This window comes from Zonotrichia albicollis, chromosome 1, assembly GCF_047830755.1.
Source record: "Zonotrichia albicollis isolate bZonAlb1 chromosome 1, bZonAlb1.hap1, whole genome shotgun sequence".
In the NCBI taxonomy this organism is placed as follows: Eukaryota; Metazoa; Chordata; class Aves; order Passeriformes; family Passerellidae; genus Zonotrichia; species Zonotrichia albicollis.
In genome coordinates this window covers 123,186,292-123,201,483 of record NC_133819.1, presented here as the reverse complement: position 1 = coordinate 123,201,483, position 15,192 = coordinate 123,186,292, and the positions used below count along the sequence as shown (strand labels likewise).

General features: G+C 36.3%; 1 protein-coding gene and 1 long non-coding RNA gene across 5 annotated transcripts in view; one reads left to right on the top strand and one right to left on the bottom strand.

Annotated features, from left to right (window-relative positions):
- The window catches only part of JPH1 (junctophilin 1), an 82,264-nt gene extending 72,224 nt beyond the window's left edge, over nucleotides 1–10,040 (top strand). The window contains exons 5-6 of one of the 4 annotated variants that reach the window (XM_074552649.1): nucleotides 7,391–7,486; nucleotides 9,341–10,040. In XM_074552649.1, the coding sequence (XP_074408750.1) occupies nucleotides 7,391–7,471 (81 nt within the window). In that variant the 3' untranslated portion in view covers nucleotides 7,472–7,486; nucleotides 9,341–10,040. Of the gene's footprint in view, nucleotides 1–7,390; nucleotides 7,487–7,592 lie in introns of all 4 variants that reach the window. The other 3 variants (XM_074552641.1, XM_074552629.1, XM_074552635.1) reach the window with 3 other exon arrangements.
- LOC141731003 (uncharacterized) lies at nucleotides 8,048–15,192 on the bottom strand. The gene is made up of 2 exons (XR_012582867.1): nucleotides 14,874–15,192; nucleotides 8,048–10,764 (listed from the first exon to the last, which is right to left on the bottom strand). It is a non-coding gene; the product is annotated as an uncharacterized LOC141731003 (long non-coding RNA).

The window sequence follows — 15,192 nt, the reverse complement described above, 5'->3', positions numbered from 1 at the left end:
CTTTGCAATCTAAGTAAGCACTGTCAAATCTTCATCTGGATACAGTCTGCTAGCTAACACCCGCTTCACCTGGAGTGAGGAAGAAATATTCCAGTCTAGAATAAGCAGAGTTTTTAAAATACCCTTTCAGATCAGTGTGACTCTTAATTTCATTATTATTCAAAAATAATAAAATTATCAACAGTTGTGCAGAAAAGGAGTGATGACTAATAGCATTTCTATTTCATGTTAGAAGAAAAAGCCAGGCTATGAAATTCAGAATCTCTGATTATGTTTCTGTGATTTTTGGGCCAAGAGAAACTCAGGAAATCATTAGTTTTGCATACTAAAGTTAGCCTTTAGTGAATGAAGAGTTCTAGATAATAATGTTTCTCTTTTATAAGCATTGTTTCTTTGAGTCATTTTTGGTGGTACTCTACAGAACAATAACAATGTGTTGTTATTGATGGGATAAACAGAATTACCCATTTAAAGAGATCCAGATAGCCTAGTACCAATTGCATGCAAAACACTTGAATAATTGACATCAGACTTCATTAATAATAAATCTAGATAATAAAGAGGGGGAGTAATTTCCCACCAACATGAATTGGAAGTGATCTTGTCAAACAAGTTTGGCATCTTCAGGTGTGGCAGAAGAATCGTCATCTCAATCAAGAAGGTCACTTGATTTGCTTTTACATGGTCATGTATTCTGACAAGAAAAACAGACTAATGCAAAGGCTAAATGTCACATTAAAAGAATTTTTTAAACTGACTGATGGGTCTCAAAAAGTAATTAGAAAACCATCAGTTATTTGATATTATTCTGGTGAGGTCATTCTTACATCAATTCTGTTACTCTGATCACATTCTTGTAAATGACATACAAGAGGGCATGAGAATATTGTCCATGAAGTTTATAGAAGACACTGAGACCAGGAGAGTGGTCTGTAATGAAGGCAAATACAAGCTCATGCAAATCAACTGCTGAGAAGGCTGAAAGTATAATTATCCATGGCAGCACAGCAAAATATAATATTGTACATGAAAGACAATATCTAGAGCCTGGCACTGCGGGATCAGAACTGGAAAAGGTTGGTGGATCAGGAGCAAGAGAGGCAACTGAACATGAGCTCCCAGTCTGCTGCTGTTGTTCAGAGATGCTAATATAATCCCTAGATTTATCAACAGAAAAGATTAAGCAAGAGTACATGGGAGTCTGTTCTATCTGCTTTTGGCACAGGTGCAACCACTTCTGGGATAAAATAGTGTCTGTAAATCAGGGATTTAAAATGAAAAAAAAACCTTGAGGGGAAGTCACACAAAGAGCTGCAAGAATGATTAAAACATATCTTAAAATTAAAAATTCAAGGCACAAAAACCCCGATATACTAAGTCACTTTCTGTAAGTGTGTTTTATAAAACAGTTTCCCAGGCTAACAAGCAAATGTGTCAGAAGATCCAACAGCTGAAGATTCAGATAAAAGTCTTGTTTTAAGTTGATTTTAAGGATCTTGATTAAATGTGCCATCAGTTTTCAGATGCCAGGGTTTTGGAGCCATCACTGAGTAGTTTGATAATGAGCCTTTTGCCAAGATGATATTCTGTAGTTCTGCTGGAAGCTTTTATTCTGTTTTGTGCGGATCAAAGTAAATGTTCACAGAGGTTTTGTAATCTGCAAATCTGTATTACAGCTGATATCAGCCCTTTAACCTTTCAAATCTCGCAGATATTACTCCTATGTAGGGTAACACAAAGCTGACAGGCTTGTAAATGTTGAGTGAGTATGTACAATTTTTAAGTTGAATTGGAATTGTTTTTTATCTCTGGTGAAAATAAGTCACTAGTAATAGTCCTTATTTTTCCTTCATTCCAAATAATATTTTGGAGCTGAGGGTGGCTTCATCTTAACAAGTAAGCTATCTGAACAGCAGTTTATTTACCTTCTAGAATAATCAGGATAAGGACCATGACCCTACAGCCTGTTATCACAAAAGGTGTAAAAATGATGAGATATTGTGCATTAGCTACTGTTTGTTCACTGATACTGCAGTTGTGACTCTAGGTCACTCTACTTCATTTGTAGCATCCTAATTGCATTATTCTCATTGCTGGCATTCCAGTATGGAAGTAAGGTAGATTTTAGGAATTCATTTTTACTGTAACAGTATCTTAAGATATATGTAGATGTATGTGAGTGTTTTTCAAATATTCTAGTCTTCTATATGTGTTTGTAAATTTCCCCTCATAGACTAAATTTCCTACATGCTTATTTCTTCAAAATGCTGGCCGTAAAAATGCTAAACTGATTAAAGCAAAAAAGAGTGGCCTACTGGCCCAGCAGTCTGAGGGAGAAACAGTACAGAATGACTGCTAACTTTGCTGGAGACTTTTCATTTTCAGCATCACCTTTCAGCTTCAGAAAAACAGTGGCCTGTTCTGCAGTGCTCCTGGACTGAGCTCAGCAGTGTTTTGGAATAAAGCAGTGACTAAGTTAAGAGAGCACAGTTACTGAGGAGAAGCCAGACTCATGCAATCATTGAATAGCTTGGGTTGGAAGGGACCTTGAAAGATCATCTATCTTCACAACTCTTCTGCCATGGGCAGGGACACATCTACTAGACCAGGTTGTTCAGAGCCCCATCCAGCCTGGTCTTGAATATTTTCAGGGATGAGACATCCAGAGCTCCTCTGGGCAGCCTGTGCCAGTCCTTCACCACCATCACAGTAAAGAATTTCTTCATAATATTTAATCTAAACTTAATCTTTTCTAGTTTAAATCCCTTTTCCCTCTTCCTAATTGATGTACTTCTTATCCCAGATGTTTCTGAATGTTGAGAGACTTCAGAATTCTAGAGTTGCATTGGGAAATTATTTTATTTCAGTAAGAAACTGCAATTGCTTTTTAGTCATTCTGACACATGATTTTGTTATGCTTTGAAAGTAAGTCTGCCTTAGATCCTCCATAAAAGTTCTAAAATATATTTGTTAAGGAATATAAAGAGAAAAGATGTCTCACTCTCATGAAAAGAGAATGATAAAACGTGGTTTTGGAATGCAAAAAAATGAATCTATTAACATTTATCGAGCACTTTTGTTAGATTATCTGAAAGTGCTGTATAAAATTGTGCTGTGCTTTTTCTAGGTTTCCAATGATAATGCATTAAGTGCACAGATCCAGAAGGGAAGATTTTCAGTTCTTCCTTCTCTGAGTCTAAATCAAAGCCATTTTTCATACCTGAATGCAACATCAGCTTTCATTTGGATTAAGAACTTTAAACTACTTTATTTGCAGCAAAGCTTGTAGCAGCTTATTTTAGTTTTCAAATTCGTGTTTCATATTTTTTGTGAATGTTACATCCTCAAGAATGCCGTTGAGTATCATCTGTGCAATAGGTTAGTTATAGGAACAGTCTTGATTCCCTAGATATCCCCATTTCTGGCATTATACTTGAAAAATATCAGCACATACTTCTTATGCCACACATTTAAGTGTGTTTCTCTGTTAACTTATTCCCTGATATTCAAAAATCAAAGTTTTAAATTATTACAGAACTCATAAGAGTCACAGTTTTATCGAGGTGAAATCCTGCATAAAGCACTATGACAAAGTCACCTGAGTGATGTATATTATTTCTGAGAGATAAATCACCCCTCTTTCACTGAGAATGAGGCTCCTTCACATTACCTTAAATTTAGCACAGTGTTCACAGACACCCTTGACCACAAACCAGTGCTGTTGTTTCTGACTGGTCATTAGCAGCCTCTGGCCCCAGTTTCAGCTTATACACTGTTGTCCAACCTTGAATATGAGCTGATTGGAGATTCTCTTGGATTTAAGTGAAAAATAGGATTGAATTTCACAAAACACTATTGTAGTGTATATTCATGAATACACTTTTTATTGTGTCTGATACGTGTCCATGTACTGCCCTAGGACAAATAACAAGCCTGGGCTCAAGTGTTTTACTAAACTGTAATATTTTTTTTCATTTGGCAGGTAGTAAAGATTTTTAAACACACAGTGTTTAGCCTGGTTTTTACCTGAATGTCACCCAGTGATTCTACTCCCATCTTTTTGTTCAATTCTCATCTTTTTGTTCACCTAACCTTCATTTAGTAAGGGCTATAAATACCATGATGTTTGAAAAAAAGATCAGTATTTGCCTGATCCTAAAAAAAAAACCCTCTGAGCAAGAACTTTATGCTAAATTTAATGAACATTTCTAATGCAATGGAATTACAAGCCTAGTCTTTTATTTCCTGGCACTACATTTTAGGAAAATAACTTTTTTTCTTCCCCAGATGAAAACTAATCATGTGGTTGTATTTTGAACTACATAAATGTCTAACTTACAAGAAGCTGAAAGGGTAAATTCAAGCAGGACTGAAGGTTTCTACTACAGCTTCTTTAGTGCACCTGTTCTAGTCACTCTAGGACTGTTCAAACTAAATTTGGCTTTTGCTATTTTTAGCCCTTGTGGGACACTAAAGTCTTACTTGTAGTATTTGTCTTAAAGCATTAAATGCTTATTTCAAAGGTGTCTTCAAAACAGGTGGTATTTCATTGCATAATAACTGTGTGCTTCATAAATGTAGTTTGATCATGTTTTAATGTATCAGGGAATCCTGCTTTGGGCTGAAAGGTATGGTTGTCAGTAGGTGAAACATAATGCACATAGCAGGCCAAAGAATATGAGCTTTACTTCTTTGTATAAAGAGATAATCTTTATGATATTTCATTATCATAAAGAGATAACATATTTTTCTATGATCTTCATGTGAACTCAACAGCCCAGTTCTTAAGGTGTCACTTGCTTCTGTTTTGTAGATGATTCTTGATTCAGAGCACAGCCCCTGAGGTTTTCAGCCTAATTTTCTAATTTTATTGTGGTGAGATTGTTACACCTAACCTAACTGACAGATGCATCAAAGGAAAAGTCACTTTCCCCTCCAACAAGCTTAATTACCTGAGGCTGTGCACTAATGATACTGAGCTGCCATTAGAGCTGCAGTGCCAATTTGGCAATCAGCAAAAATGTGTCTTGCACCTACCAGAATGCTGTTCTGTGATGTATTTCAGGTAATTAGCAAGTGCTTGGCTCCTCTGAAGACACCATAGGTTCCAATTTTTCTTTTTCAGTTGCAAAAAATCAATATGATTTTCATAGATATTATTTTCAAATATGCAAAGTACTAGATGGTCAAATCCTGAAAAATTGTAATGGTACTTGGCAAAGATCTTCACAGTTCCTTGCAGTTCCTGGAGCAGTATAACTGTAAAATCTTCAGGTGGGATTCAGGCTACAAAGGAGCCATTGACCTGATTTGAATCACATGGGCAATCCCTATTAGAATCATAGGATTATGGAACCATAGAGTGTTTGGCTTGGAAGAGACACGTAAAGACTGTCTGGTTTCAACCCCTGTGCCATGGGCAGGGACACCTTCCACTAGACCAGGCTGCTCAAAACCCTGTCCAGCACTTCCAGTCATGGGGCAACCACAGCTTCTCTGGGCAACCTGTTCCAGTGGCTAACACCAGAAAGATGTTGAACCCACATCTTAGTGGAAATGAATAGTGTAATGAAATCAGAATTCTGCAGAGAGCAAGGCTGCTCACAGTGCTGTGGTAACCATGTCTGGAGCTGTGCTTTATTTTATGCCTGTTCTGTGCCCCCGAGCATCTCGTATGCTTTGGCACATGGTGAGTCACTTCCACTAAGGAGGAAGGAACATGGTTCCACTTCTGTTCTGTGACCTGATGGTTGAAACACATCACTGGTAAGTGGGAGCTTGTTATTCAAAACCACTTGGACTAAGGTGTCATTAAACCTGGTCTTCAATTTCCTAGTGAATATTTTAAACATTCCACCATTAAGCAAATTGTGGGTGCTACTGCCAATCCTATTACCCCTATGGCATAATTTAATTGGCATTCTGATAATCTCAGTCACTGTTTGCACTTGAACATGTGCTTCTCAGCATGTGAACAGACACCTCTGAGTTGATGCAAAGGGAACTTGATGGCTGTTATGGATAGAGGTGCTGATGAGGTTTAGGCTCACCAGGGATTTAAGCAGTATCTGACATAACATGTTTTGTGACTTATTCAACATCTGGCCTGCCATCTAAACCACTGTGTAAAGCTGTGTTTTGACTAAAGGTGTTCAATGAGACTGTTTCAGGAGACCATGTGATATAATAATGACACAAGTACTATTCTATAGCTTCCCACTTACACTGCTGCAGCAAATTACTAATAGTAATTTCTTACACCTTAGCATTCCAGAAATTACACAGTTGAAGTTAGCATTATGTAGTCATGAAGCATAATGAACTTCTCCAAGGCATGCCTCATATGAAAAGTGAAAACACTGTATCATTTCTCATTCAATACATACCTTCTTCTGCAAGCCAGTGATTCTTGTGTAGCTCACAAGATAGTTTTCTGCACAGATTTTCTAGTGGGCTTCATGATTTGTGATTTATTAAAGTATTGTCTAAATGAAGAGTTTCTGCTTACAGTGCAACTGTAAAATAAAAGAATATTAAAATCTTTGTAAAATCATGATGTAATAAACCAAATATGTTAAGGGCAGTAGAGAATTGAGTATTTTCATCTGTTGGGACATATTTTCAAGTTGATGATTAGAAAGCATCCATTTAAAAAATAAAAAATATTCAAAATTGCTAAAAATAATTGAAAACCATTCTCTGGCTTCACAGAAAACTAAAATGGTGTAATGATTTAAACTTCGTAACTAATTTTAGCTCTAGCTAGGAATGGAAGGAGTTTTTTGACTTTTCAGTTCAGTCCATAAGTCTAAAAAGATAAGTGAGTAAATCAAAACAAGCTTAAATTTGCAGGTGCAAAATGCATTTTAATCTGTAATGGAAACAGGTTTGTTAGTGCAATGGTAAGTAAATTTTCTTTTCTACTTGGGTTATCAAAGAAATGTATTCTTTTTATAAAGCATCTTTGTTATGTCTGTTTTGAAATGGGTTGGAACTGAAAAAGGAACCCTCTGTAAGGATGAAGAGCAGCATTCTGGCTTTCCTAAAGTAGTTCACATTCTTTGTTTTGCTCTATTTTAAGCTAATATTTTTTTTTGTGTTGATGGGTTTGTTTTCATTTGTTGATGCAGTTGTATTTGTCAGGTGGCTTAATCTCAGTGTGATTAGGAACAGAGCAGTAATGTGCTCTCACCTGTATTTATCCATCTCCTTTTCACACAGGTGATATTTATCTTACCAAATATCAAGGGTGGTGGCTGTGTTTCAGCAGTAGGGGCTGTTTCCTTCAGACCAAGATCAAAACCTGTAGAAATTGTGAAGTTGGATCTTGTTCATTGCTGTGTCTGTGTGGGAGGTTGCATTAATTCTAATATCTTCATTTTATTTTCAGGGCCCTAACTCAGTCATGATCGCCCTGGTAATGCTGTTGAATATTGGTTTAGCCATTCTTTTTGTCCATTTTCTAACTTGATTGGAATTAGAAAAGGTAAGGAAGGTCTCACTTTCACATAAAATCACCATATCCACCCCACCTTAAATAATAAAGATTTAATTTCTTCACATACTTTTAACGTTCCCCACTTTAATTTTAGCTATGCCTGAATGTGATTCAACATAGTTATTTAATATTGTAACTGTTTTGACCCTTCAGTGAAGTCATGACAACTAGTGGTGTTAGCCCACAGTTCTCTGCAGTTGTGTCATCAGCCTTTTAAATGGCACCTGTCATACTCAGACACAGGGAAGGAGGCTTGGAATTAGGATGGGACGCAAGAGAGATGAAACTTGGAAAATTCAGCCAGGAGCCCAGATCAGTTTCTCTGCTGGTGGCTCGTGGCTTTGGGGTCCTCTGAAAGCTGAAGCAAGCAGCCATGTTGGAAAACAAACAAAATAATCTGCTGAAGCAGCCCCGCCAGTGAAGCGCGTTGGCTTGTCCATCTGTTCCAGCAGAGTGTGACTAAAGTGGAAATGTACGGAGCTGCACTTTTTGTTGATGGAAGTTAACAGCTGCCTTACTATTTTACCGTCTGATGTTTTTAGTGGGGAGATGGGAAAACGACTGCCAGAGGAATGTGGTCAGAGGATTCTGTTGCTGTGGAAGTGATTCCAGCGTTCACTCCTATCTCATTAGAAGAAATAGTTAGCAACATCAGTCACCAGTCTTATTCCATTACCTGCTGCTTTTAACATCTCCTGCAGTGCTCTGGGAGATCGAATTTCATTTGCCTGTGCATGATTCTGTTCATTTGTTGTTTATGAAATTTGATGTATAGCCATAAGTAGTGTTTAGTCCAGCCTGGAGAAAGCTACCAGTTCTGCCTAGCAGCCGAAGCCGAAAATCAAATATATTTTCCTAGTCCAGGGAAAAAAATTCTTAAATTAATTCTCTTAAACCTGAAGAGTCATTTTGCATGAAGGTTCAGTAAATAATACACCATTACTGCAAAATTTAAAGATACTATTATCTTCCTTAAAATGCTCAAATACTTATGCAAATACCAAGCAAAAGTTTTCATAATCAAAAAAAAAAATCTTACATTGGTAGAAGTACATTCTAAACAGGGTATAGGATATCAAAATAACCCAAGAAAGGTGAGATATGGGGTTTGCATGTTGACTTTTTCTTTCTTTTTTTCTTAATTTTGGTGCTGTGGTAATTGGTGATTTAAATTATTATGTTGCAACACTGAGGTATTTTGACAGCAGTTAAAATAAAGTCTTGTCTGGGTGCACATTAATGCCAATGACAGTTAGCTAATGCTCATAATAAATAATAACTTTAAAAGTGCTAGATTTGTGTTGAATACATTCAGGTAGAGCATTTAAAAATGTTAAGTGATTGTTTATCAATTTGATGCATTCAGTGTCTTTAAAGTCCATTTATAATTTTACCTCAGTATTAAAAAAGCCTCAAAATTTTTCATTTGGAACGTTTGTCTTAAGTAGTTTCATAGCCCTTTGTTCAAACGAGGTGATCACATTTCTTTTTATGTGCCATTATACTGTAATTATTGTACCCTATATTAATGAAATGCATGCTTATTTATTGAAGATATGTGGTGTGATCATTTGGCAAGCAAACATTTTAATTTAAAGCTGCAAAAAGCAAAGGGCTTGTATTACAGTTTATTTTATCTCTATTAGAGAATCTTTCATACAGTATAGTTTTTGAACCTGTTTGTAAACTTTCTAAGTTTTTGCATGGTTTAATGGGCAACATTCTTACCAAATACATTAGCTATTTTTTGATGCAGCCTAGTAAAGTACCGTAGGTATGGACTGAATGTTGTGCAGCGAAGCAGCTCCGAGCAGGGCAGTAACACCGTGGTGTTTTTTACAGAAGTATGTTGAGAATCCTGTGTTTTGGCCAGTGTGGATAAAGAAGAAAGCAGAAAGAGAGCAAATGAAAATAAAACGTGTATATTTATTTTTAAAGAAAATAAAACAGCAAAGTTTAAATTGTGTTTTAAATTTAGGAAAATAATTTTTAAATAAGAACAAAATTTTAAAAGTTACTGTGTAAGCCTTGAATTAATGGATGAAATGTTCCATCCCACTATTAAATCACCCCCTGTCTCCTTACAAGGAGAGGTAATTTTGTAACTGACATATTTAATTCCTATTAAATGTTTATTTAAAATACTTTATGCTCTGGAAATAATGGGTAACAAAGCTTATGAAAAATGTTTATAAATTTAAGTAAGCATGTTAGTACCATTTATAAATATGTATGATTTATAAGCTTTTTTAAAACAAAGCTCAAACAAATTGTTGGTATTTTTCTAAAACGTGCACAGTTGTATTTTACATGAAAGGCTATTTATAATTGGTTGTTATACTGTACACTACATTTTGGACAGCACAATGAAGCCTGCCAATGTACTTAAAAATGTCATTTTGTCTATTTAAAGTTTCTTGCTGTCAAAGAATGAACTCTTTATCTATGAGTTTCTCTATTTATAATTCTTGACCCAAAATGTACAATGTACAGTTTTCACAACTGTATTTGCTCTAATAAAAATAAGTTGGTTATTATTAGAGTTTCAGACTACTTTTTCCTGTTTATGAATTACTTTGTTCACTCTTTGGAAGCAATTTTTCTAACTAATCTATTAATAAACAGGAGTGAAGCAGGAAAATGGGTGAAATTCTAGTCCCTTTGATATAATTGTGAGTTACTGTTTTCAACAAAAGTGATTCTGGGAAACAATTAAAAATAAATTAAAACAAAAAAGTCAAGCTTCCCTTTGTGTCTTCTTTTATCTTTCAATACAGGATTTTGTGTCTTGATAAATGTAGTATCTTAAACACACTCCCACTACAAGATGTTTTGATCAATTTTGTTTTAATTTGTGAGTGACTGGTCCGTTAACACCTGCTCTTGTAGGGTAATTCATTTTTTTGGGCCTCACTGCTCCTCAGGATCTTCATAGGTTCAAAATTAGCATGAAGTTTGTGGCCAATATTTACACAGAGAAAATATGCCCTTTGTCTTAAAACCACAATATTTGCTGAACTACTCAATCATCTGCAAATTTTATTTTCCATTATTCCAGTTCATACTAGTAGCCAACTGTACTGAAATCCTAACGTTTAGTTGAAGAGGAGAGCAATTTTTATTAGTAGTTTCTATTTAATGGAAATATATTTTTAGGAAGTAATCATTACTGTCTTGTTCTTTAAAGTATTGATACAAGCATGAAGCTTACCTTTAAGAATTTTTATTTTCTGCACAATACCTGCTCCCTAAAAACATCTTTGGCTCTGTTAGGGGAGAAAAATGCATTCTCAAGAAAAATGAACAGAAGTCATTTTAATGCCAAAAAAAATTCAAGTCAACCTCAGTGAGATGATTCTTCTCTGGCATTTGTGATCTACAGCGTATGTGTTCAGAAATTAAAGTCTCCATGAAATATTTCGTAAGGTGTATGAACGTGATAATATACTAATGCATATAAAAATCTGAACAGTAACAAGCAAAAGATGTGCACAGAAATAGAAGAAAACTCTCATAATTTTTAAGTCATTTCCCATCTCAGATGTTTTTACCAGTGGTTTATGTTACAAATGCTGTTACGTGGTCACGTGGTTAAGCGTCTGCTGTGCTTAAAGAAAGCAAACCCATGGACACACAATACAACTTAATGCTTCAACATTTGCTCCAGCATGAAAAATTTCACCCCACTTCCAGCAAGGAAAGCTTTTCTCAGGCAAAGTAGTTTCTCCTGGCACAGTTGTGTTTGCCCACAGGTGCCAGTGAGCAGTGAGCTCTGTCACCCTCAGATCTGAGCCTGGCTTCTTGCACAGCTCCATTTATCCAGTTAAACCATATGCACAGTGCACACGGACAGCAAGTGAGCAAGGGTGAGGTGCTGTAGACTGAAGAAAAAAAGAGAATCTGTCATATCTTTTAAGAACTTTCTTTACTTAGTGTATATATATGTATTAGTAGTATATATGTATGTATGTATGTATATATGTAATATATATATGCATACATACATACATATATATATATATATGTAATAGTTTGCCTTTCCATCAGAAAAGCAATAAGGAACATGAAGAGTTCCAGAGGAATTGCTGGCATTTGCTTTCCAAAAGGAGGCGTTAATTTTGAAAGTAAAAATTTTGAGACATGGCTACAACTTGCCCTTCAGATACAGATGGATGTTTAAAAAGTCATAAATACAGCCTGGTACTGACTTTAAAAGAAGCAAACACCTCTTTATGAGAGTTAAATTAAAAACCTTGAAATGTTTATTTACATAAGTTTTAATGATGTTCTGTGATTATGTATTTATTAAATTCTCTGTTAAGATACACAATCTGAGAAAATTCTGACAATAACATAAATGCAAGGATAAGAGCCTGCAGAATTCAGGACATGCTGAGCCTCACTAACAGTCTTAGTTGTTATTAATAAAACATGGTTGTGAATTGTATCTGAATGGTTTTACTTATAGCTCATTTGAACTGTTTAGTCAGGGAAGATGATTCTACAGGCCATTTTCCTATGGAAATGTAATTCAGTAAACAAAGCAAATTAAGAGAAAGGAGATTAAATAAGCCTTTCAAATTAAGTAGTCTTCTCATTCTCTCATTTAATATTCACAGAAACAGCCAAAAATAGAAATTATGTTAAGTCTGAGCAAGAAGCTGTTTAAGCCAGTGTGCTATAGCTGAGCCATCTACAGTATCTGTCTCCATTTTTCCTACTCCACACAGAAATTGCAAACTAAGAAACATTACACCTCCCACCATTGTAGGAGGTAAATACAATTGCCATACTCAACATTTTTAAGAAAAACAGTCTATAATGTCTGTGACTATAAACTAGAAGGAATAAAGCCACTTCCTTTATCTGAACAGTTTATGTTGCAACCTTGACTGTAACAGCAGAACAAATTCTTCATCCCCCTAAAACCAATAGCAAAAATAAAGCTGGTAGCAGAATTTGATAACAATCTTCCATGCTTCTTCCTTTTATTTGCTACAAAGAGAGAATGGGGGGAGAACAGAGAACAGACAGCTTTTTTTAACCCAATAATCTAAATTTCATCATGCCAGTATGTGCTTGCTTCACTAATGCTTTTCACAATCTGCTGGGACTGGTTATCTAGGAGATTGTAGGTACAAACTGGCAGTATATTGAATGTCATTTCTTCAAGAGGGTTTTGAGTTTTTCTCAGTAATGAAAAAAAACATGATTTCCCTTACCACGAGCAAAAATAGGTTTGGTGGTACTTTCACTGTGCAATCACTGTTTTTCCAATTATATTCTGTCCTTCACTGGCCATGCACTTCCCAGTTCTGACAAATTCAACTGAATCAGTTTTGCCCTGCATGTGGACATTGCCCCAAGACTTCAGCTGCTCACTCCAGAAATTTGTGTTTTCTGTGGGACACTTGTTCAGTGGTTTTAGCTCTCTGTGTCTGTGGAGCCCATCTCTCCTGCAGTTTTTCCCCCAGCAAACATCACGTGTCACATCACAGTTTCCATTGGGTCCATTCTCTGCATACCGTCAGTGCTGGTTTATGCAACTGTATTATAATTTCAAATCTACTCTCATTGTCTCCAGTGTCAGGACAGTGATTTAAATACAGTGTGTGGGAACTGAAATGAAAAATACTGAAAGGGATGTCATACACAGAGATTTCTCATGGCTCTTCAGAATTTGTAGAAATCAGGATAGTGCTGACATTATTAGGAAAAAAATCTGGTATCAGCTGGGTTAGGAACTCCTCTATAAATTCCCACAGTAAGATTGGGAAAAAGATTGACCATGCAGCTGAAGCTGATTCTCAAATCAGAAGAGCAAGGAGTCTGAAGGTTGTAATTTTCTGGGATGGTGCTGTAGGATGATTTCTGGACCTGATATAGATATATGTGGATTATTGGACAGAATAAAATACATCCTGTGTTGGAAATCTGGGGTTGTTCTCCTACCTGAGCTTACATATGTGTTCCTCCATGTCTTACACTGATTAATCAAGCAGCTCTGCAGAAGTTGGGTCACGTATATTTAGACAAGGACTGGATTTTATGTTCACAAGTGCCTTCAAGACTAATTAAGTAAAGAACAATAAATGATAGGTGAATCATAGGCTTTAATCCATGAGCTTTGAACTCTGCTATTTTAATGTTGTTTTCTCCAAAGTGGAAGAAAATACAGAACACAGTCAAAGAGTAGAATTTCAGATGTTGTCTTTCACAATAATATGTATATTGATCCACAACAGTACCTGAATTCCTTTGAGGTAATATATTAATTTGAGAAAGAAATGTGTCTTTCTCAACTTTACTGAACAGTCTGGTTCACTGAATAGCAGCTTGACAGAGACACTGTATTGGACCACAAAACACAGATACTGACCAAGAGATTTGAGAATGGCTGCCTATATTTGATGCCTTAAGTTCTAATTTTCATATTTCTCAGATTCTGGGCTGCCTAGGTGTGTAGCTCTGAGCTTCATATTGTCAGTAAGCTCTCTTCACAGGGTAGTTAGACAAAACAATCCTTTTCCAGCTTGAGACCAAGGACAACCCTTATGAGCTTCAGGTACAGAAGTATAAACAGCAAGGAACTGAGGGGAGGAAACAAAAAGGATGGGGCTTCATGACCTAAAGCTGTAACTGGACAATTAACTCCAATATGCAAATGGACCAGAACTTATAAAAGTGTGAGACCTTTACACCAGTTGTCTGTTTTGTGACAATTTTGGGTCCATCTTGGGTGTAGCCCTGGCTGGGCTCTTGTACAGCCCAAGATGTATCCATTGAGGCCTTCTAATAAATACCTGCTTTATTCTCTTAGCTCTGTGTAGCCTCTGTTCCAGGTCAGCCTCTCAAGGCATCATATTTACATTTCTTCATCTACACCTGATGATCTAAATTTAAACTTTTCCCAACTTCTGAACACCCCATGGTTAGTATTCAGAGACATTTTGGGAAGAGAGAAAGGGGGAAGTCAGATACTACGCTGAAAACTCCAATCTATGAAAATGTTAAATCTGGCCTACAAAAATGTGTCAAAAGTTGAAAGCATTTAGATCTGGGTTTTGAGACGGTCATTGGAGCTACAGGCTCTGATTTTGGGATTTCAGTCAGAATCCAAATCTGGATCTGATTCCTAAGGCATACAAGTGAAATACTTAAACCAGAAGTGCTGTTAAGGAAGGGGCTGGAGGGAGAGGGAGTTACTTAAAATCAAGCTGCTGTAACTCTGGGTTAATTAAACCATTACATTCTGTACTTTTGGAACAGTGTCATTAACTTTATTTAACATAGCAATTTTACTATATTCAGGACATGTTCTGCAGAATACCTCAGAAAGCATCATCATTCAAGGTAATGGTTCTTAATTACTTACCCAGTTTTAGCTGCAGAGTACTTTTATCATGTAATACCACCAAGTCCTCAGAAATGCCGTAAACTGCCTTCCATTTAGTCACGACAGCTCGGTTCTAGGTTTTGTTTAGGCCACTGACGAGAAAGTCGCTGAAGGATGGGATCGGCTACCATGGAAACAGTGAAGACAGAAGAGCACCAGCAGCATTTCACAGGGGCTAGGACTAAAAAAGACATTCTGCAAAGAGAAGGTAATTGAAAGACATTTAATCACAGCGGATGGCTTCCGTGCATTCCTGCCGTTCCAAGGCAACACATTCCTGGCATAGGCTGCAACAAGC